The sequence below is a fragment of the Protopterus annectens genome, chromosome 9.part0 (assembly GCF_019279795.1).
Source record: "Protopterus annectens isolate FY-2018-M chromosome 9.part0, PAN1.0, whole genome shotgun sequence".
NCBI lineage: Eukaryota > Metazoa > Chordata > Ceratodontiformes > Protopteridae > Protopterus > Protopterus annectens.
The window spans coordinates 1,088,579-1,106,993 of record NC_056743.1 but is presented as its reverse complement, the minus strand read 5'-3'; the positions used below and the strand labels follow the sequence as shown (position 1 = coordinate 1,106,993).

At 39.2% G+C, this 18,415-nt stretch overlaps 1 protein-coding gene across 1 annotated transcript in view; it reads left to right on the top strand.

The window, feature by feature from the left end:
- PPFIA1 (PTPRF interacting protein alpha 1) overlaps positions 1-18,415 on the top strand; it is a 2,891,353-nt gene that overhangs the window by 2,028,928 nt on the left and 844,010 nt on the right. Inside the window, exon 21 of the mRNA XM_044082514.1 lies at positions 15,695-15,785. Within this exon, the coding sequence (XP_043938449.1) occupies positions 15,695-15,785 (91 nt within the window). The remainder of the gene's footprint in view (positions 1-15,694; positions 15,786-18,415) is intronic.

The window sequence follows — 18,415 nt, the reverse complement described above, 5'->3', positions numbered from 1 at the left end:
CTGAGTCAAGTCTTGTTAAGTTCTAAAATTTCATCTGCTGGGGCGATAATGTTTGTGCCATGACACCTGTGAAGTTAACTTTGAGCTTTCAGACCTTTGTTAACTATCATTGAATGTGTTGTTTTTTTTCTGTTTTGGTTTTACTTCACCTACACCTAAAGTCTGGACTAGCAAAATGAATTCAAATCTTTTGTTGGCCTATGCTGGTCTGTTCCTTAATGTTGTCCTGATAACTGTGGTGCTTGGTTTGAGACCCAGAGAAAGAGGATGCCAACCTGCATTAACTCTTTCATATCCTGTAGCTGTGGAAGGTCACATTTCTGTTGGCCTAAATCCTATCCTGAATTAACTGAGCCATTTCTGAATAATATAGTTAAAATGATAGTAGCCAAAGGAACTGTAAAGGTATTGTGAACAGTAAAGGTTGTTAAAATATGGACAGCAGTGTTACTCAGCAAAGACTTACACTGATCATAATCAGAACAAGACTTACACTGATCATAATCAGAACAGCTCGTACTTGAATCATTACAGTTAGACAAATTCTGCACAAGAACTCATCACAAAAAAGCATGGAAAGTGGATGCTCTCTCCTTCAGCTGGTAAAACCTATCAGTCTTTGCCTTTCCCCCTCTGCCTCTACTCTCCAAGGTCTTACTAAAAGTCAGACAGGAAAAAACAAAAATGATCCTAATTGCTCCGGACTGACCTCGCCAGCACTGGTACCCGCTTCTAAAGAATATGTCACACCTTCCTCCGTGGTACTTGCTTCAAACACCTCATCTACTGTCTCAGCAGAACTATCAAATTCTGCACATAAGGCTCCAAACTCTGAATCTTGCAGCATGGCTAATCAACTAATTATTCAAACCACATCTCTCAGTAAACATGTGACGGATGTCATTTTGGAAGACAAGAAGGCCTAGTACTAGAAAATCTTATGCTGATAAATGGAAGAGATTCTGTGCTTGGAACCAAGCACAAGGAATAGACACAGCAAAGCCCAATATGCCTCAGATTTTACAATACTTAACTAAGATGCTTGACAAGGGCCTATCTTTTTCTTCAATAAAAATCCAAGCCTCTGCCATCTCGGCTCAGTACAACACAGAGCCTCCCCACTTTTCTCATCCACTGCTTAAACAGTATCTCAGAGGGGCCAAAAATGTAAGGCCTCCCAGGAGAACACCTACTCCTGCATGGGACCTCAATTTTGTACTGGAAAAACTCACCCTGCCTCCTTTTGAACCAGCAGCTACTGCGGATATAAAATTTCTGTCTTGGAAGACAGCTTTTCTTTTGGCAGTCACTTCAACAAGAAGGGTTTCAGAACTACAGGATCTCATGGCAGTGGAGCCTTTCATTATATTTTACCCAGAAAGGGTGGCCCTCAGGACCAATCCTTCTTTTATGCTTAAGGTGGTATCCAGTGTAGCTCTTAACCAGACCATTCACCTGCCAACATTTTTCCCAAATCCGCAGAACAAGGGGGAGCGGATTCTGCATTCATTGGATGTGTACACAGACAACTAAGATTCTACTTAAACAGGACAAAATCTCTAAGAAAGTCTGAGCAACTACTGGTAGCATTTGCTGTAGGATCAGAGGGGAAGGCTATATCAAAGCAGACTATTTCTAAATGGATATGCCTCTGCATTCGTGTCTGCTGTTTGCACCATGGTAAACCTGTGCCCAAGGGGATCAGATTCCATTCCACCAGGGCTGCCTCTACTTCAGCAGCTTTTCTCAGAGGGGTCCCAGCCAAAGACATTCTAGAAGCTGCTACTTGGAGCTCTGTTCATACATTCACAAAGCATTACCATTTACCTCTCTTCTCTAAATCCAGGGCAGGCTTTGCCACTGCAGTCCTGCAGGGCCTTATAGCTGCCCCTAATGGTGTTCAGTTCCATCCTCCCATCCCTAATTTTGGGATTCTACCCAAATGTAATGACTGCAACAGTGAAACACGAAGAACATAGTACAGTTGTGTACACTTACCATAAACTTAGATGTTCGAGTGTATTCACTGTTGCAGTCCGGGTTACCCACCTACCATCCCCCATTCTATACCTTTTCTTTCCTTCACTATACTCAAAAGCCTTTGTGGTGTATTTGCTTTTAGTTGAAGGTAAATTTTATGTTTCTAAGATGCATTTATATATTTACAGTTTATTTATATATATTTTTGCTTCCCATTTGGGGAGGCACCTGACATCTGGGGCAAGAAAAACTGATTAAAATGGCGTCGGCTGCATGTTTTATACCCCTGATGACCTGACGTCATGGAAGAGGAGACAGCAACCGACGCAGGACCCAAGACTTTTTGTTATTCAGGCTGACTGAGGGCAACCTGCCAGCAGACTAAGGGGGTGGGCGACCACAAAACAATGGGCTAGGCTTATAAATGCCCTCGGGCAGATAGCCTAGTATGAACCTATGAACCTATGATTACGCATATGTAATGACTGCAACAGTGAATACACTCGAACATCTACATTTATGGTAAGTGTACACAACTGTACTTTCTCTTTCCACTTGTTTTTTGACTCTGACTTCCTCAGAGCAGGAAGACTCACACAGCTGGCTCTGGGGGATTGGCTTTGACTCTGAGGCTGTCAGAGCTATCCTTGCCTCTTGGCGCTTCGGTATTAGGTAACTCAGCTCCGACTCTGTCCTCGAGGCAGGATTCCACTGGGTTACAGAGGTTGGAGTCAGTGATGTGGCAGAGAGAGCCTTCTTTTTACACAAAGAAAGGACATCCTTGTCCTCTTTGGATACTTCCCTCCCTCCACTGATTCTGAGCACTGATCCCATTTTGCCCACTCCACTGGGACAGCCAGCCTGACCAGGCCTTCAGCCATTTATCATACAGGACTCCCCACCTTCTTCCATTAGTTCACCAGGGTGTACTGAAGAGGTCCCTAGGAAGACAACATGCAAAAGGAAGCACCTAGATTCCCCTCAGGTATCTGTCACTGAAGACACTGACTTCAGTCAAGGGGAAAGGTCCCCCAGATCTCCACCTGATCATGTTTCCTTTGGTGAGATGCTATAACTCCTTAAACAGAGATGTACTTTTTGGAACTCACCTTTTCCCGGCTTTGAGCTCCAGGCTTTCTGTATGTACTTGAGTGTCTGTATATGTTACTATTACGACAGCAGATTGAATCTGAGGTGTACCAGAAGAGTGGGCTATTATAGATAAAGGGAAGAGCTCGCCAGGAGAGTGGGCCATTGTAGATAAAGGGGAGAGCTGGATCTGCGAGTGTAGTAAAAGCAGCCAGTTTGGATCTGATATCAGATCTAAGAGCCATACAAATGAAAATGGACTACACAGATGTGTCATTATGGTGAGTACATAACTTTTGTTTTCTGGAGTTTAACAAGTTAGCAGATTTTCAAAATTCTCTGTGCAGTACTTTATCAGAAATGTTGCAGAAACAAATGATTGTAACTAAGGAAATAATTATTTTGTGTAGGGAAGTAGGATCTGAGTTGTCCAGACATAGAAAGGCTTTAGTAAATTTAATACTTAATTAATAGAAAATAGAAATCAGAATGTAAAGTAAGTCTAAGTGAAGTATTGAGTGTTATAAAGGAGAAGAGCTGGAGGTGGGATGTTTGAAATGGGAAAGAACAAGCTGCATGTAAATGGAACTTGTGAGAGCAGTACATGCAGAGTAATGTGTACAGGGAGCAGAGAACTATAAGTGATGACAGCAATGCGGGCGATTTATGTAACAATGGAGTCAACGTAAATCGTTAAAAAGAAAACGCAAGTACAGCACATGAAAATAATGGAAAGGGGTTTGTGCTTTTGTTTTCTTTTCCATGAGTGTATGTAAAATGTCACGCTTAGTAAAGATTTTAAAAAGAAAAAAATGAGTTTTAATACTTTCCTTTATGCTTGATTGTGTAATGTCAGAGTTTAAACATGTAAGTGATGGGGGTATGGAGCACATAAGACCCTACATTGAGGGGAAAACATTATATTTTAGTGGCTTCCTTGATCTGCTATGATGTGTGAGCTTCTAGCAAGAAGTTGGTGGAGTTGTAGCTTGGAAATATTTGTTACATTTGCAGTTTTATAGCTGATTCAGCATTTACTGAGATAGCTGTCAAAAAAGATGGCCAAGATCCAGACATGTATAGCAAGTGACAGCTAATGCTCAAGTAATATATGCTCATAACATATGTACTTACTTGAGGATTACAGGCAAATGAATAAAATAAAGCCACACACCTCACACAGACAAAAAAAGTATTGTTTGTAGGAACAAGCCCCCCCCCCCCTTGCTTTATTCACACTGTAAGGTCGCTGCACTAAGCTGTTTTCTCAGACCTTGCAGATGCAGCCCCATAATCACTTCTGTCATGTTTAATACATTCTGTGATTCAGGGACCAACTGAGCAAGCAGTCAGCAAGTCAGTGTAGCACCTTCAGAATATTTTATTTTATCCAGTAACAGGCACGAACTTTAAAATGTGAAGGGGGGCGTGGGAAGCAGACACTAGAAAAAGTGTGTCAGTACTCAGAATGTCTTATAACAGGATTCCTCCTTAATAATAATTCTCTCCACCAGCTTTGGCTTGGCTACTTTGCTCAGTTCAGTTTCCAAATTAAAAAGTTCATTCCTTCTGCCAGTTCATCTCATTATGTTGAGGTCTTAGTTGATCTCCCCTTATTTGATAGCTGTAAAGTCTGTGTTATGGTGCTGATGGGGTGGCCTTTAGATCATGACCAGCTCCATGCTAGTAGTGTCACTCCTCCCTCAGGAGGAGCGCAACGTGACACTGTGCCACATATTGTGCTGATGGGGTGGCTTTTAGATCATGACCAGCTCCATGCTAGTAGTGTCACTCCTCCCTCAGGAGGAGTGCAGCGTGACACTGTGCCACATATCGTGCTGATGGGATGGCCTTTAGATCATGACCAGCTCTATGCTAGTATTGTTACACCTCCCTCAGGAGGAGCGCAGTATAACACTGTGCCACATATCGTGCTGATGGGGTGGCCTTTAGATCATGACCAGCTCCATGCTAGTATTGTCACTCCTCCCTCAGGAGGAGTGCAGTATGACACTGTGCCACAAGTGCCAGCATTTCAACATGGCCTTGAAAGAAGTAAATAGGAGAAGTTCCTGGCCTGTGATGGCTGTTGAAAGTGCAGAGTATAGGAATCACCAGAAGGGGTTTTTGTGTATTTTCAGGGCAGTACCAGTGAAGAATTAAAATGCTGATAGTGCTGCTTTGGTGCCTTGCTAAAAACCAAGTCTGATTAATGCACTGAACTTTGCAGACTGTTAACCTTTCCAGCACTATATATTAACTTTGTTTGCGCAGTTACTCATAAAACAACTTGTCTTTGCAACTGATGACACGTACAATAGTGTACAGTTTACAGCATTTAATGTCTCAGATTAAGCTTTTCAAAAGCAATCGTTTGATGTTAATGTAATGCAGTCTGTTAAACTTTTTTGTATTCTGTTTTAAGGTGAATTATGTGACAATCTAGGGAGTCTTTCCTGTTTCCAACTTGGTAGGGAGCTGTTCATTTCTTGCACCTGGATCTCAGGAGATAGAGTTATCCTTATCAGCATTTCCTCGAAGTTGTACTAGACACAAATATGTTTTGTATTACATACACAGTTGGATGCCTTCAGCTAAGAGCAGGCTTACTGACTATATTTTCCTACATATATTCTATCAAACAGAAGTGTATATGCACTGTTGTATAAATATATATATATATATATATATATATATATATATATATATATATATATATATATATATATATATATATATATGTCTATAAAACAGTTCTCCCTTTTTGTATTAAAACACACAAAACAGTTTACATTGATGTATGTTCTTTGGTTAGGTCATAGTTTTTATTATGATGTATTGAAAACACATTGAGAAACAAAACCTTTAGTTTTCTTTTGATACAGCAAGTCAAAACAGTTTCATATGGTTAATACGATGATATTAAGCATTACTACTAGAATTGGATTAATTATGCAATCCAACAACTTTTTTCTTTTGAAGACCATCCTGTAAAAATGTCCCACCAGTTACGAGCTGTATCAGCTTCAGTTTTCTCTGAGAGCTTAAATAGCTTATTTTTTACAATTACAGAATTTAATTCATGACTTATGATTGTTCTTTTAACCTTTTGCAACTGTTTACTTTCATTTATGGCTTTATACAGTGATTCTAGTGAAAATCCTACATTAATTATTGACAAAGATTGTGGATTCCATTGCAAAGGCATTATGGCCTTGTTTTCTGGAGTAAACACATATGTGTCATTGTACCATACTAAATGGATAAGGTTGTTGAGACAACCTATGAAAGGACATTGTTTAGTAAATGCTAAACTTTGATTTGTTACAATACATACTGACTATGGGCCTATTTCTGAAAACATTTCAAAACTAGAAGGTAAAGTTGTCCATTTACATAGGTTTACAGAATGTTGTAAAAAACATGGTTCATATACTGGTGAGTGCTGACCACACACCAGTCCATTAGCTGAATTAGTGCAATGTTTAATTTTATGAGTTTTATTTTGTAAATCAGTATAATTTACCTCTAGCTGGGGTAACCAGTACTGATACTGATAGAATGGTGGTCCAAAAACTAGTGGTAAAACTACTACTTGACACATTACTTTTGAACTTGTTACATTATAGTGTGTAACTTTTCCTGTACAATATGTATTTATGTATTTGTACAGACTGTTTGCTGCCCATGCATTTCAGTCTAGTTAGTACTTGGGATCCATTTTCCAAACATGGTTCGCCACACATATTCATTACTAGATATTTTACTTTGAACTATTTTTTTTTGCATTTGTACTTACAAAGACTATAAAGTACATTTAGTCCAATCTACAAATTTAGTGACATTAACATTAAACCCTAATCTGCTAATTAGAGAATTAAAATATTGTAGAAATTTCTTTTGAAAATTAACAGGCTCTTTTTGTGATGGCTATATAGTAGGTAACCATTGTGCCTGTACACGTACAATTTTTAAAATATCCTGATCTGTTTGCCAGTATTTCTATGTCAATTGAATTTAATGCCCCTAGGCCTGTACCCACATCCCCTTAAAAGAGCGTCGTACCAGGCCCTCCGTCTTCCATAGCCAGTAATATCAGGAGGAAATGAGATACTAAAATGTACTACTGTATTTTGGTAGTTTTGCCCCACTACCGTACATGTTGATGGCACCCTGATTACTTGGTCAAACGTAGCTGTGGGATGATTATTAAAGATTATGATGATAAAAAGGCCATAAAGGCAAGGGTTACTGAGTCATGAGCACAGGCCAGTAGGTTCCCTCTTGTACCTTTATTTAAGTTTTTTTCTGCAGTACTGTTTGCACAGTCAGTGTAAAATTGAAAATGTGCCCTTTCCCTCTGTAATATGCAGCATTTTATTGCAGTGTTGTTTTGTGAAGATATGTTTGCTTCGTGCTGTGAGAGCTGTACATATGCTTGCCCTCTGGCTGTTTTTCAAACAGTGACATTCTGGTGTAAGGAAAGATTTTCAACATGACATTGTTGTCCTTCTGGACAAAAGAAATTACCTTGAGTTCTGCTTGTAGTAGCATTTACCCAGTACAACTTTATATTAGTAACATTAATATTGTATGCTTTATTTCTGCTGGGGTGTCCGCTACTCCTGGTGTTATACAATTATAAAAAATTGTAAAAGAAACAAAAGATATTGGTTTAGCATATGGTTAAAACCACAAACATTTGTATTATTTACATTTGCTGTTGTCTGCCTTTTGCTCTTCTGTATTCGAAACTGGTGCACTCTAGGCAGCTTCAGTTTCATTTTCTGAAAAGAAAATGTATACATCTCACTTTTGTGACTGTCGCTTTACTGCTTTTGATTACTCTGATTTGATTTTTATTCACTAACACTGTTCTGTTTTTCTTTTTACATTTTATTTTGTACACCAATGAACCTGTTTGCTCTACTACTTCATAAGATCCCTGCCAAATGCTAGCCCATGGTCCTTCCATCTGAAACATTTTTAGTAATACATTTGTTCCACAGGAAAGGATTTTTTCTGGCGGTAATATTGGGACATTTTTCCGTCGATGGAATGCTTGCTCTCTCGCATTGTAATCACATATTTCTGTAAGTTGTTTTAACCACTGCTCATGCTCAGTGATTTCTAACATAGGTCTACCGTCTAGTGTATCAGGATCAAAAGGCAACTGTAATGGCATTTTTCTTTCTGTTATAATTTCATAAGGAGATATTTCTGTCCTACTGTTGGGTTTTGCCGTTATGCCCATAAGAATGCCTGGCAAATGTTGCACCCATACGTTTCCCTTTTCAAGACATGCTTTTTTGAGATGCTCCTTGAGCATACGATTCACTCGCTCTACAGTTCCATTTGACTGTGGGTGATAAGACACATGAAATCTTTGCTGAATTCCTAATAGGTTACACATTTGCTTTATTAGGTCACTAACAAACTGTGGACCATTGTCTGATTTTATAATTCTTGGCCATCCCCAATGGTCACTAACAAACTGTGGACCATTGTCTGATTTTATAATTTTTGGCCATCCCCAATGGTCACTAACAAACTGTGGACCATTGTCTGATTTTATAATTCTTGGCCATCCCCAATGGTCACTAACAAACTGTGGACCATTGTCTGATTCTATCATTCTTGGCCATCCCCAATGGTCACTAACAAACTGTGGACCATTGTCTGATTTTATAATTCTTGGCCATCCCCAATGGTCACTAACAAACTGTGGACCATTGTCTGATTTTATAATTCTTGGCCATCCCCAGTGGTCACTAACAAACTGTGGACCATTGTCTGATTTTATAATTCTTGGCCATCCCCAATGGTCACTAACAAACTGTGGACCATTGTCTGATTCTATCATTCTTGGCCATCCCCAATGGTCACTAACAAACTGTGGACCATTGTCTGATTTTATAATTCTTGGCCATCCCCAATGGTCACTAACAAACTGTGGACCATTGTCTGATTTTATAATTCTTGGCCATCCCCAATGGTCACTAACAAACTGTGGACCATTATCTGATTTTATAATTCTTGGCCATCCCCAATGGTCACTAACAAACTGTGGACCATTGTCTGATTTTATAATTCTTGGCCATCCCCAATGGTCACTAACAAACTGTGGACCATTGTCTGATTTTATAATTCTTGGCCATCCCCAATGGTCACTAACAAACTGTGGACCATTGTCTGATTTTATAATTCTTGGCCATCCCCAATGGTCACTAACAAACTGTGGACCATTGTCTGATTTTATAATTCTTGGCCATCCCCAATGGTCACTAACAAACTGCAGACCATTGTCTGATTTTATAATTCTTGGCCATCCCCAGTGGTCACTAACAAACTGCGGACCATTGTCTGATTTTATAATTCTTGGCCATCCCCAATGGTCACTAACAAACTGTGGACCATTGTCTGATTCTATAATTCTTGGCCATCCCCAATGGTCACTAACAAACTGCGGACCATTGTCTGATTCTATCGTTCTTGGCCATCCCCAATGGTCACTAACAAACTGTGGACCATTGTCTGATTTTATAATTCTTGGCCATCCCCAATGACAGAAAATACTTTTCCATAAAGCTTTTGCTGTTGCCTTTGCTGTCATGGTTTTAGCAGGAATTGCTTAAATAAGAGCAAAAATCATCCACAGTCCACCAGGCTAAAACCAAGTATAATTTATTGTACAAAAGATGTCAGCGCTTGCATGTACAAGACCCTTCTTCAGATATAATGACTTGATATTTAAATATAAAGTCTCCAATCAAACTTTAAAAACAATAAAACAATTAAGCATCAATATTTCTGAATATAGGGTCTACGCCTACTTAAAATGGGTTTTAAAGGTGCAACACCATTAAGTACCGGATATCTGTTAGCCCCCATTTCAATAACCCACATTGTTTCACTATATTCTTTATAGCCAGATACCCTTCCAACCATCCTCACTTATCAGTTGTAAAGCTTGAAATGTGAAACCATGTCCTGGATATTTCTCTATGTGTAGGGAAAGTGCATTTTTCTTATCTTTCACTCTAACAGCTGACAGGTGCCTCAAGATCCTATCCTTGAATCTGCAGTTCATCTTCCCCACATAGAATGAGGGACAACAACTGCACATCACTAAATAAACAATATTCATGGTCAGGCATGTGGCCTTAACTTTAAAGACATATTATTTTCCTGTAATAGGATGAATAAAATTGGGTTTCCTATTAATATATTTACAAGCCTTCCATCACTGGCATGGGAGGGTTCCAGTTCTACTAAAATTGTTATTATTCATTTTGGGCTGCTTGTCACATAAAATCTGCTTTAAATTTTTATTTCTCTTAAAAATAAAATCTGGGCATTCTCCCACTATAGCTCTGAGTGAATCATCAGTTTGATTGAAGAATTTTCCAATTATTCCTAATTACTGAGAAAAGCCGAAAGAAGAAGAAGAAAACATCTTGGACCCATTTTATATCACTACTATATGTGACACACAAAGGAACCTTACTCTTATATCCACTAGCCGCTTGCCTCCTGTTACATTTCTTTTTATGCCTATTCAATGTTCCTTTAGAGGAAAACCAGGGTGCAGCCTCTGTTTCCCTAGAACCTATCACTTCTTGAATTATCCAATCAACCTCCGTTTGTTGATAGCCCCTGGACATTAGTCTAGTGTTAAACTGGTTAAGTTCATCATATAATGTATCATTATCAGTACATTATTAATTAATGTTTTTGAAAAGGAGGTATGTAATCCTGATCACTACTTACTCCCACTATCATTTCCAACTTCCCACAGTCACTGGGTCCCTTGGACCGCAGGTTTGGAAATTGTTGTTGTAAATGTTGCCACACATCCTCACTGTCTCTATTTACATGCCCTGTAGGCTTATCAGGTATTTCAGGTAGGGAGATTACACAGCAAACTGCAGTTACCTCTCCCTCCCCTGTTAATACTGTTGGGTAGATCAATTACTGTGTCCAAAGGTCCTAAAATAGCCATACCAGTAATGGTAGTTGAACAAGATGGATGCATTATAAATGCACCTTTCCATGTCTATCCTTCTTGGTGAAATGTTATGTTTACATCTTGGCTACTTACTGCATAGCATCCTGTGCCATTAAATGAAGAAATGTAAACCTTTTGTGTAGGATTTACAGGTAACTGTCTGTTTGTGACAGATACTCTGCTCCTGTGTCGAATAAGACATTTTGCTATAGTGACCCCTCCACCAAGATATCAATCAGTGGTCGTCCATCTCTGACGTTTTTAAAGGTAGTCAAGAAAGATACCAGGGTGGGGGGGCACACCCCCTATTGTAAGAGAATCCACTCATCCTCACTTTTATTGTCAGCTGCAGTATGGCACACTGCATGCTTTTGTTTGTCGTCCTCTGTTTCTGAGTGATCTACATATTTAGATTTTTCAATTTGTTTATGTAACTGCCCACCTAGCTGTTTCCTGTGCTTGCTCTTCTAAGTATTTTGGATTTACAGGCAATGCTGCCTGAAAATCTATGGGCATACTTCCCCTTTTCCTGTGAATTGATGACCCTTATAGCTGTCTTTACCAATATTGTAAGGTCTCTGTGCATTGACTTGTTTTTCTGACTTGTCCTTTGAATTTTTTTTGGCTCTGTTTTTAAAAACACACCCTGTTCTTCCTTTCTTTTACACCAAGCCTTGTAATGATCACAATCTTGCTTAAGATGCCCTATTTGTTTTACAGAAAAAAACATGTTGGTACCTTTTGTTCATTACCTGTATTTGATCCCAGTGCTGCAGATACAGAAGCAGGAGGTGGCGGTGCTGATGCAGCTCTTTCTTCTGGTGGTTGGTCACACCACTGTTGCCTTTCATGGTGTTTTACTTTACTGATTACCTCAAATGGCTCACCCCCTTCTCCTAGTGCAAAGATATGGTGCGAGTATAATGCCCCATCATTGGCCCTAGTTCGTCCCCTCATTAGTTTTTTGTACCAGATTCGTGAGGGTATATGAATTTTCCTCATAAATGCATTTAATATCCTCTTGGGACCCCTTTTACTTGCTCTAAGAAGCAATGTATTGACTGTTTTTGTATTTCTGGTTTTTGCATGTCCCTGCCTGACCTTTGATATATGATCTGAAATGCAAGCTTAAAGTGTTTGCTTTGTTCCATTAACTTATCTGAGATGGTGATTTTGAAATTATCTAATAGCTTAGCTGTGAGAGGCTGCCCTTGTGTATATACTTTTAGAATGGCTGTCATACATCCTACTTTACTGTTCAACTGATAAGCATCGTGCTTCTACTGAATGAAACTTTTAAAACATTTGGGAATAAAAATCCAGAAACATCTGAGTAATGCGTCTTTCCATACATCAAATCCTGCTGTGTATGATACCCATTCTTATTATTCCACTGTGGTAAACTTTGTAACAGTCTGGACTGTCTGTACAGCTCAGCTGTAGTTCCCTGCTCTGAGATTTAAACTGGCATGACTTTTTCCACAGACTAGAAAGTCCAATCCAGAAACAGGCAACACCATGTCCATGATAAAGTAAAACTGAGGCTTGTATTCACCAAATACTCTGACTGTTCTGATATTATGGCTCGGGCAACAGACAGTTCTGACTGTTCTGACATTAGGAATTGGGCAACAGACTGCTCCAGAAACCTGCTCCTACTACTGGCGCAGCCACTTCTCCTGGCCTCTGCTCCCAGGAAACTGTCTTTAGCAAACTTAGTTCATTGTAAGGAATATAAAACTCGTGGCTCGCTAGGGGCCATTTAAGAGCTTGTCATAATGTACACCAGCTTCAAAAATCAATGGCCCATCCAGGACACAGTTCTTCAAGCACTCTACCTACAAGGTCTAATCTTCTAAGTGGTTAGTTCAGTTGCATATTCAAACAGAATGTTGTTGAGTGTCCATCTAGTTGACCCAGAGGGTTTTCTTGAATTTGATTCTAAACCTTATGATAAGAAGATAGTGGCCCAGAGCCACTGTCTTGTCCAGGGTTTGTTTTTGTTCTTCCATTTCTGACTGAAAACTGAAATTTTGCTGTTGATCTTCTGGTGATATGCTTGTGATAAAGCCTTCTGATAGGTGGCTGTGTTCTTGTATAATAAAATGTAGAATATAGTTTTGCTTTAGTGTGTGATTCTGTAAGTTGTACATAGTTACTGTTAACAGTTTACATTTGGGAGACACTGTTTACACTATGCTGGCCCTCTCTTACCCTCAGTTTGGAGCTGGATTTGCCTAGATGGCATCTTTCTTTTACAGATAACACTGGGTTGTATTTCACAAGACGTGCATGTCAGCTGTTCTAAGTGATCAACCACCATAGAACAGTGATCTATACAGCATGCATGAAATGTGTAAAGGTTTGGAAAAAACATTGTGCATTTAGCAGTAAAAAGAGTATACAGGTCAACAGGAAAAAAAGAAAATAACATTAACACTTTGAAGGTGACCAAGAGTAGCTTCCTTCGTACCAAAGAAGGTCACCTCGGAGCCCTGCCTGAATGATTTGGAGCAGCAGTAGTGTGTCTAAGAAATGTAGCTGCCAGGCACCAGCCCTGTGTTGAAAAGGAAAGAAGTCCTGACTGCCACCAGGACAATCTGTCTTAGATTAGAGGCTCAGGAGCTGGTGGGTCTATGCCGGGATGATGGGAGTGAGTAGCCCACATTGGCTTAGCCATCCTAGATGAAGGGAAGCAGCTGTGACTAACCAGTTTGGTGACACCTAGTGGGAGCCCTGGTTGTTGCACCTACAGGTATGAGCCCTGCTGAGCACATGCTACTTGTGATGTGCATAGTCAGCAAGTAGGCAGTATTGTGTGAAGCTTAGGACAGCTTCTGTCAGGTTTGCCCATTCAGGAGGGTTTACTGTCCCACTAGACGTCAAACCATACATCTCAACCTCTTAATGCAAGAAATCTGGACAAAGCCAAAGTAATGGTGGGACAAAGGACCAAAAATGGGGACAGATTTGAATTATTGCTTTTATAAACTTAAAAAGTTCCTAGTATAACAGGCTTTGTGTTAGAATGCATTTTTCTGAAGGATAAGAAGTCTGAAGCTCTGAATCATCCTTCATTGCTACCCTGTATCAAATTAATTTATTTCACTGTTAAAACTGAACATTGTCAGTTATAGGACACTTGTCTTGTTACATTGGTATTTTGGTACAACTCAACAGAGCTCAGTTTTCTTGGCCATCATGCATACTCTTTGGGTACTAGCGGGGGACTTCAGATTGAGCCTCTGCACCCTCCTGATCCAGCTGTCCTCTTTTCTCCCTGACCTTAGGAGATGCCTTCTATATTGTCCAACTCTTACAGGTCATTGATAACTTTGACAACTAGCTAGAAAAGAAAATACCATTTGGCTGTACTCGCATAATTGTTTTGTTATTGACACATTTTCTTTGCTGATATTGCCAGTCATACATAATTTTTTTGTAGCCTAGGTTTGGAGCAAATCTTAAAAAGAGAAATCACCTGAAGTCCCTAATTTGTAATAGCTTTTAAGCATCTGTCATACAGAAAGGCATACAGAAGTATTCTTAAGTCTGTCATGTCATCATTTATTGACCTGTCTTACTGGTGGGTGGTACGGGCTCAAATGTCTAAGAAATAACCAAACTAAAGGGAAAAAAAGGTCACACAGACAAACTATTCAGTAAAAACTGCAAGAGATACTCAGCCAAGCTAGAGTTGTCACTGTGTAATGCCTTAAATCTCCTGGATTAGAGGCCCATGGGATATATGCAAATAACCCCTTAAGGACTTAATGAGTGCTTCAGTGACACATTCACTACAGGACGTTTGTGGTATTACACAATGAAGATTGTAGCTTTGCTGTGTCTTTCTTGCAGTTTTTGCTGGATGGTTTGTATTTGACTTTTTACCCTTTGGTTTGAGTGTTTTGGATATTTTGCAGGCACCTAAAAGTTTTTGGACTTTAGGTTTGATTTTAAGTTCTGTGCTTCTAAAGTATAGCCAATTCCACTTATGCTGTACTGACAAAGTCAAAAAACAAAACAAAACAAAACAAAACATGTAATGTATATTGCTAGTGGTGTGTGACTTTATTGGCCTGAATATACCCATAAAGGCTTAAAGTTAAAAGTCATGTGCACACAGAAGCCATGTAGCTGCGTAAAGAGAGTTGCTCTTAGGGCAGTGTTTTTTTTTTTTCTAGTATCTCAACTGCATTTTACATCTATACTGGGAAGCAAGACTGTGGAAAGGACTGTAAAACTAGCAGTACAGCAGCTGAGGAGCATAGACCAGTTTTGGCGGCTGTGTGCAAGTGCGGTCTGTTTAACCTGTCTACATTTGCTGGTGGACTCAGTTAATGTAGTTTGTGTGTATGTATACCAAGTGTGCTTTTCCCTTTTTATAGTCATGGCTTGCTGACAAGGAAATACTGCACCAACTCTACACATATAAGGATGTTTGGAGCTTTTTCAGAAACGGAGTGCTTTGCAGCTCACTCACTTTCATATTGTTTTAAAGCCAACATCAGCATATAAATACAGCTTTGTTCCTTGCCACCCATAAGTATAGTATCCCTGCAATTTGGAAGTAGTTTTGTATAAATTCCTCTTGACTTTAATGTTTACTTTTTGTAGCTGGTACTCCCGAAGCAGAAAATTCTCCGGATGCCTTAGGAGTTAGCAAGTTGGGAGGGCAGACAGAGAAAACAAGAAAATTACAGAAAAAGTAAGTTGATTTTATATTTAAAATTTTTATGCTTTAAGTTGTGTATCGCATCAGATCTGTGCCAGGAAAAATGTCTGTTAACACACAGTAGCTTGCAACCATCCTGGCCTTGGCTTTGTGTATAGAAGTATAATCTGGTTTAGTTTTTAGGTTTTGCTTCCTTCAGAAATATGAAAATACATTTGTGTGCTTGTGCGTGTGTGTGTGTGTGTGTGTGTGTGTGTGTGTGTGTGTGTGTGTGTGTGTGTATAAATGTATACATATATATATATATATATATATATATATATATATATGTGTGTGTGTGTGTGTGTGTGTGTGTGTGTGTGTGTGTGAAGTGATTGAATAATAAAAAGACAGAAAAAGAGTTCAAATCATAATGATTCGGAAAAGAAAACAAGCAAGAAGAAATCTATACATCCTCTGCATTCCATCTGTCCAATCCGACATATGGGCAGATCTGATCCAGCAGAGAGAGTGCCCTAGCCTCCAGCCCCTTTAAGAATTCTTCATTCCCATAATCCTCCTGTCCCTCTAGCTACCTCAGATGTCATTTGCTGCTTTCATGAAAGCAGCTCAGTCTTGGTAGTAGACAAGTGCTCAACCTCATCTTTAACTTTTACATAACTTTCTGTTGATCTGTATATATTTAATCTGGATAAAAGTAGGGTTTAAGATATTTGTCAATTCATTTCTTTTGCCACAGTTTTCCATCCTTTTCATTGTTAATAGTGTGTTAGCATTGCTACATATCTTTGTGGTATTTTAAGAGTTCTAGTAGTAACAAAAAACACCACAAGTCAACTGAACCCATAAACTTTAGTTGAACTTTAATAAATAAACACAACTGAGTGCTTTCGTCTAAAAAAAAGACTTACTTAGAGTGACAAACTGGAGAAGTCGGTTACTATAAATAAAACTAGGGAATTAATCAAAATTGAAGCATAGCTAATCAAATCAGTCTGAACCAATTGTGTACCTGTATTCCATAGGCGTGCTTTCAGTAATGTATTCCATAGGCGTGCTTTCAGTAATGTATTCCATAGGCGTGCTTTCAGTAATGTATTCCATCGGCGTGCTTTCAGTAATGTATTCCATCGGTATGCTTTCAGTAATGTATTCCATCGGCATGCTTTCAGTAATGTATTCCATCGGCATGCTTTCAGTAATGTATTCCATCGGCATGCTTTCAGTAATGTATTCCATCAGCGTGCTTTCAGTAATGTATTCCATCGGCGTGCTTTCAGTAATGTATTCCATAGGCGTGCTTTCAGTAATGTATTCCATCGGCATGCTTTCAGTAATGTATTCCATCGGCATGCTTTCAGTAATATATTCCATAGGCATGATTTCAGTAATGTATTCCATCAGCGTGCTTTCAGTAATGTATTCCATCAGCGTGCTTTCAGTAATGTATTCCATCAGCGTGCTTTCAGTAATGTATTCCATCGGCATGCTTTCAGTATTGTATTCCATCGGCATGCTTTCAGTAATGTATTCCATCGACATGCTTTCAGTAATGTATTCCATCGGCATGCTTTCAGTATTGTATTCCATCGGCATGCTTTCAGTAATGTATTCCATCGGCATGCTTTCAGTAATGTATTCCATCGGCATGCTTTCAGAAATGTATTCCATAGGCGTGCTTTCAGTAATGTATTCCATCGGCATGCTTTCAGTAATGTATTCCATCGGCATGCTTTCAGTAATGTATTCCATCGGCGTGCTTTCAGTAATGTATTCCATCGGCATGCTTTCAGTAATGTATTCCATAGGCGTGCTTTCAGTAATGTATTCCATCGGCATGCTTTCAGTAATGTATTCCATCGGCGTGCTTTCAGTAATGTATTCCATTGGCATGCTTTCAGTAATGTATTCCATAGGCGTGCTTTCAGTAATGTATTCCATCGGCATGCTTTCAGTAATATAGTCCATAGGCATGATTTCAGTAATGTATTCCATCGGCATGCTTTCAGTAATATATTCCATAGACATGATTTCAGTAATGTATTCCATAGACATGATTTCAGTAATGTATTCCATCGGCGTGCTTTCAGTAATGTATTCCATAGGCGTGATTTCAGTAATGTATTCCATTGGCATGCTTTCAGTATATTCCATCAGCATGCTTTCATTAATGTATTCCATAGGCGTGATTTCAGTAATGTATCAATCGGCATGCTTTCAGTAATGTATTCCATAGGCGTGATTTCATGTACAGCTTATTAGTTAACCTTAATAGGTTTACAGATGTAATATTGGTGGTGGTAACTGAAGTATTTTGCTTTATGCCATTTTTCTAGAAACTTTAAAATAAGCCATTTTAGATGTTTTTTCCCCCTTGGTTGCAAGTAAAGAATCGTACTTAAGTGATGCTAATTATTGGCCTTTGGTGCTTACAAATGTCTTACTTGTATTTTGCAATTTTTTAGTTAACAGTTGGAAGTTCTATTAAAGCAGTTAGATGCTCAGGAGACATAAGGTCACACAGAAATGCCCCATGTTCTTTGTGTTTCACTGTTGCAGACCTGACTTGTGGGATTTCCTGCTGTGGAAGCCGGTCTGACTACCAGAGTAAATGTCTCCCTCCTGCTGAGGCTGGTGGACGCCGTACCCTGATGTCTGAATGC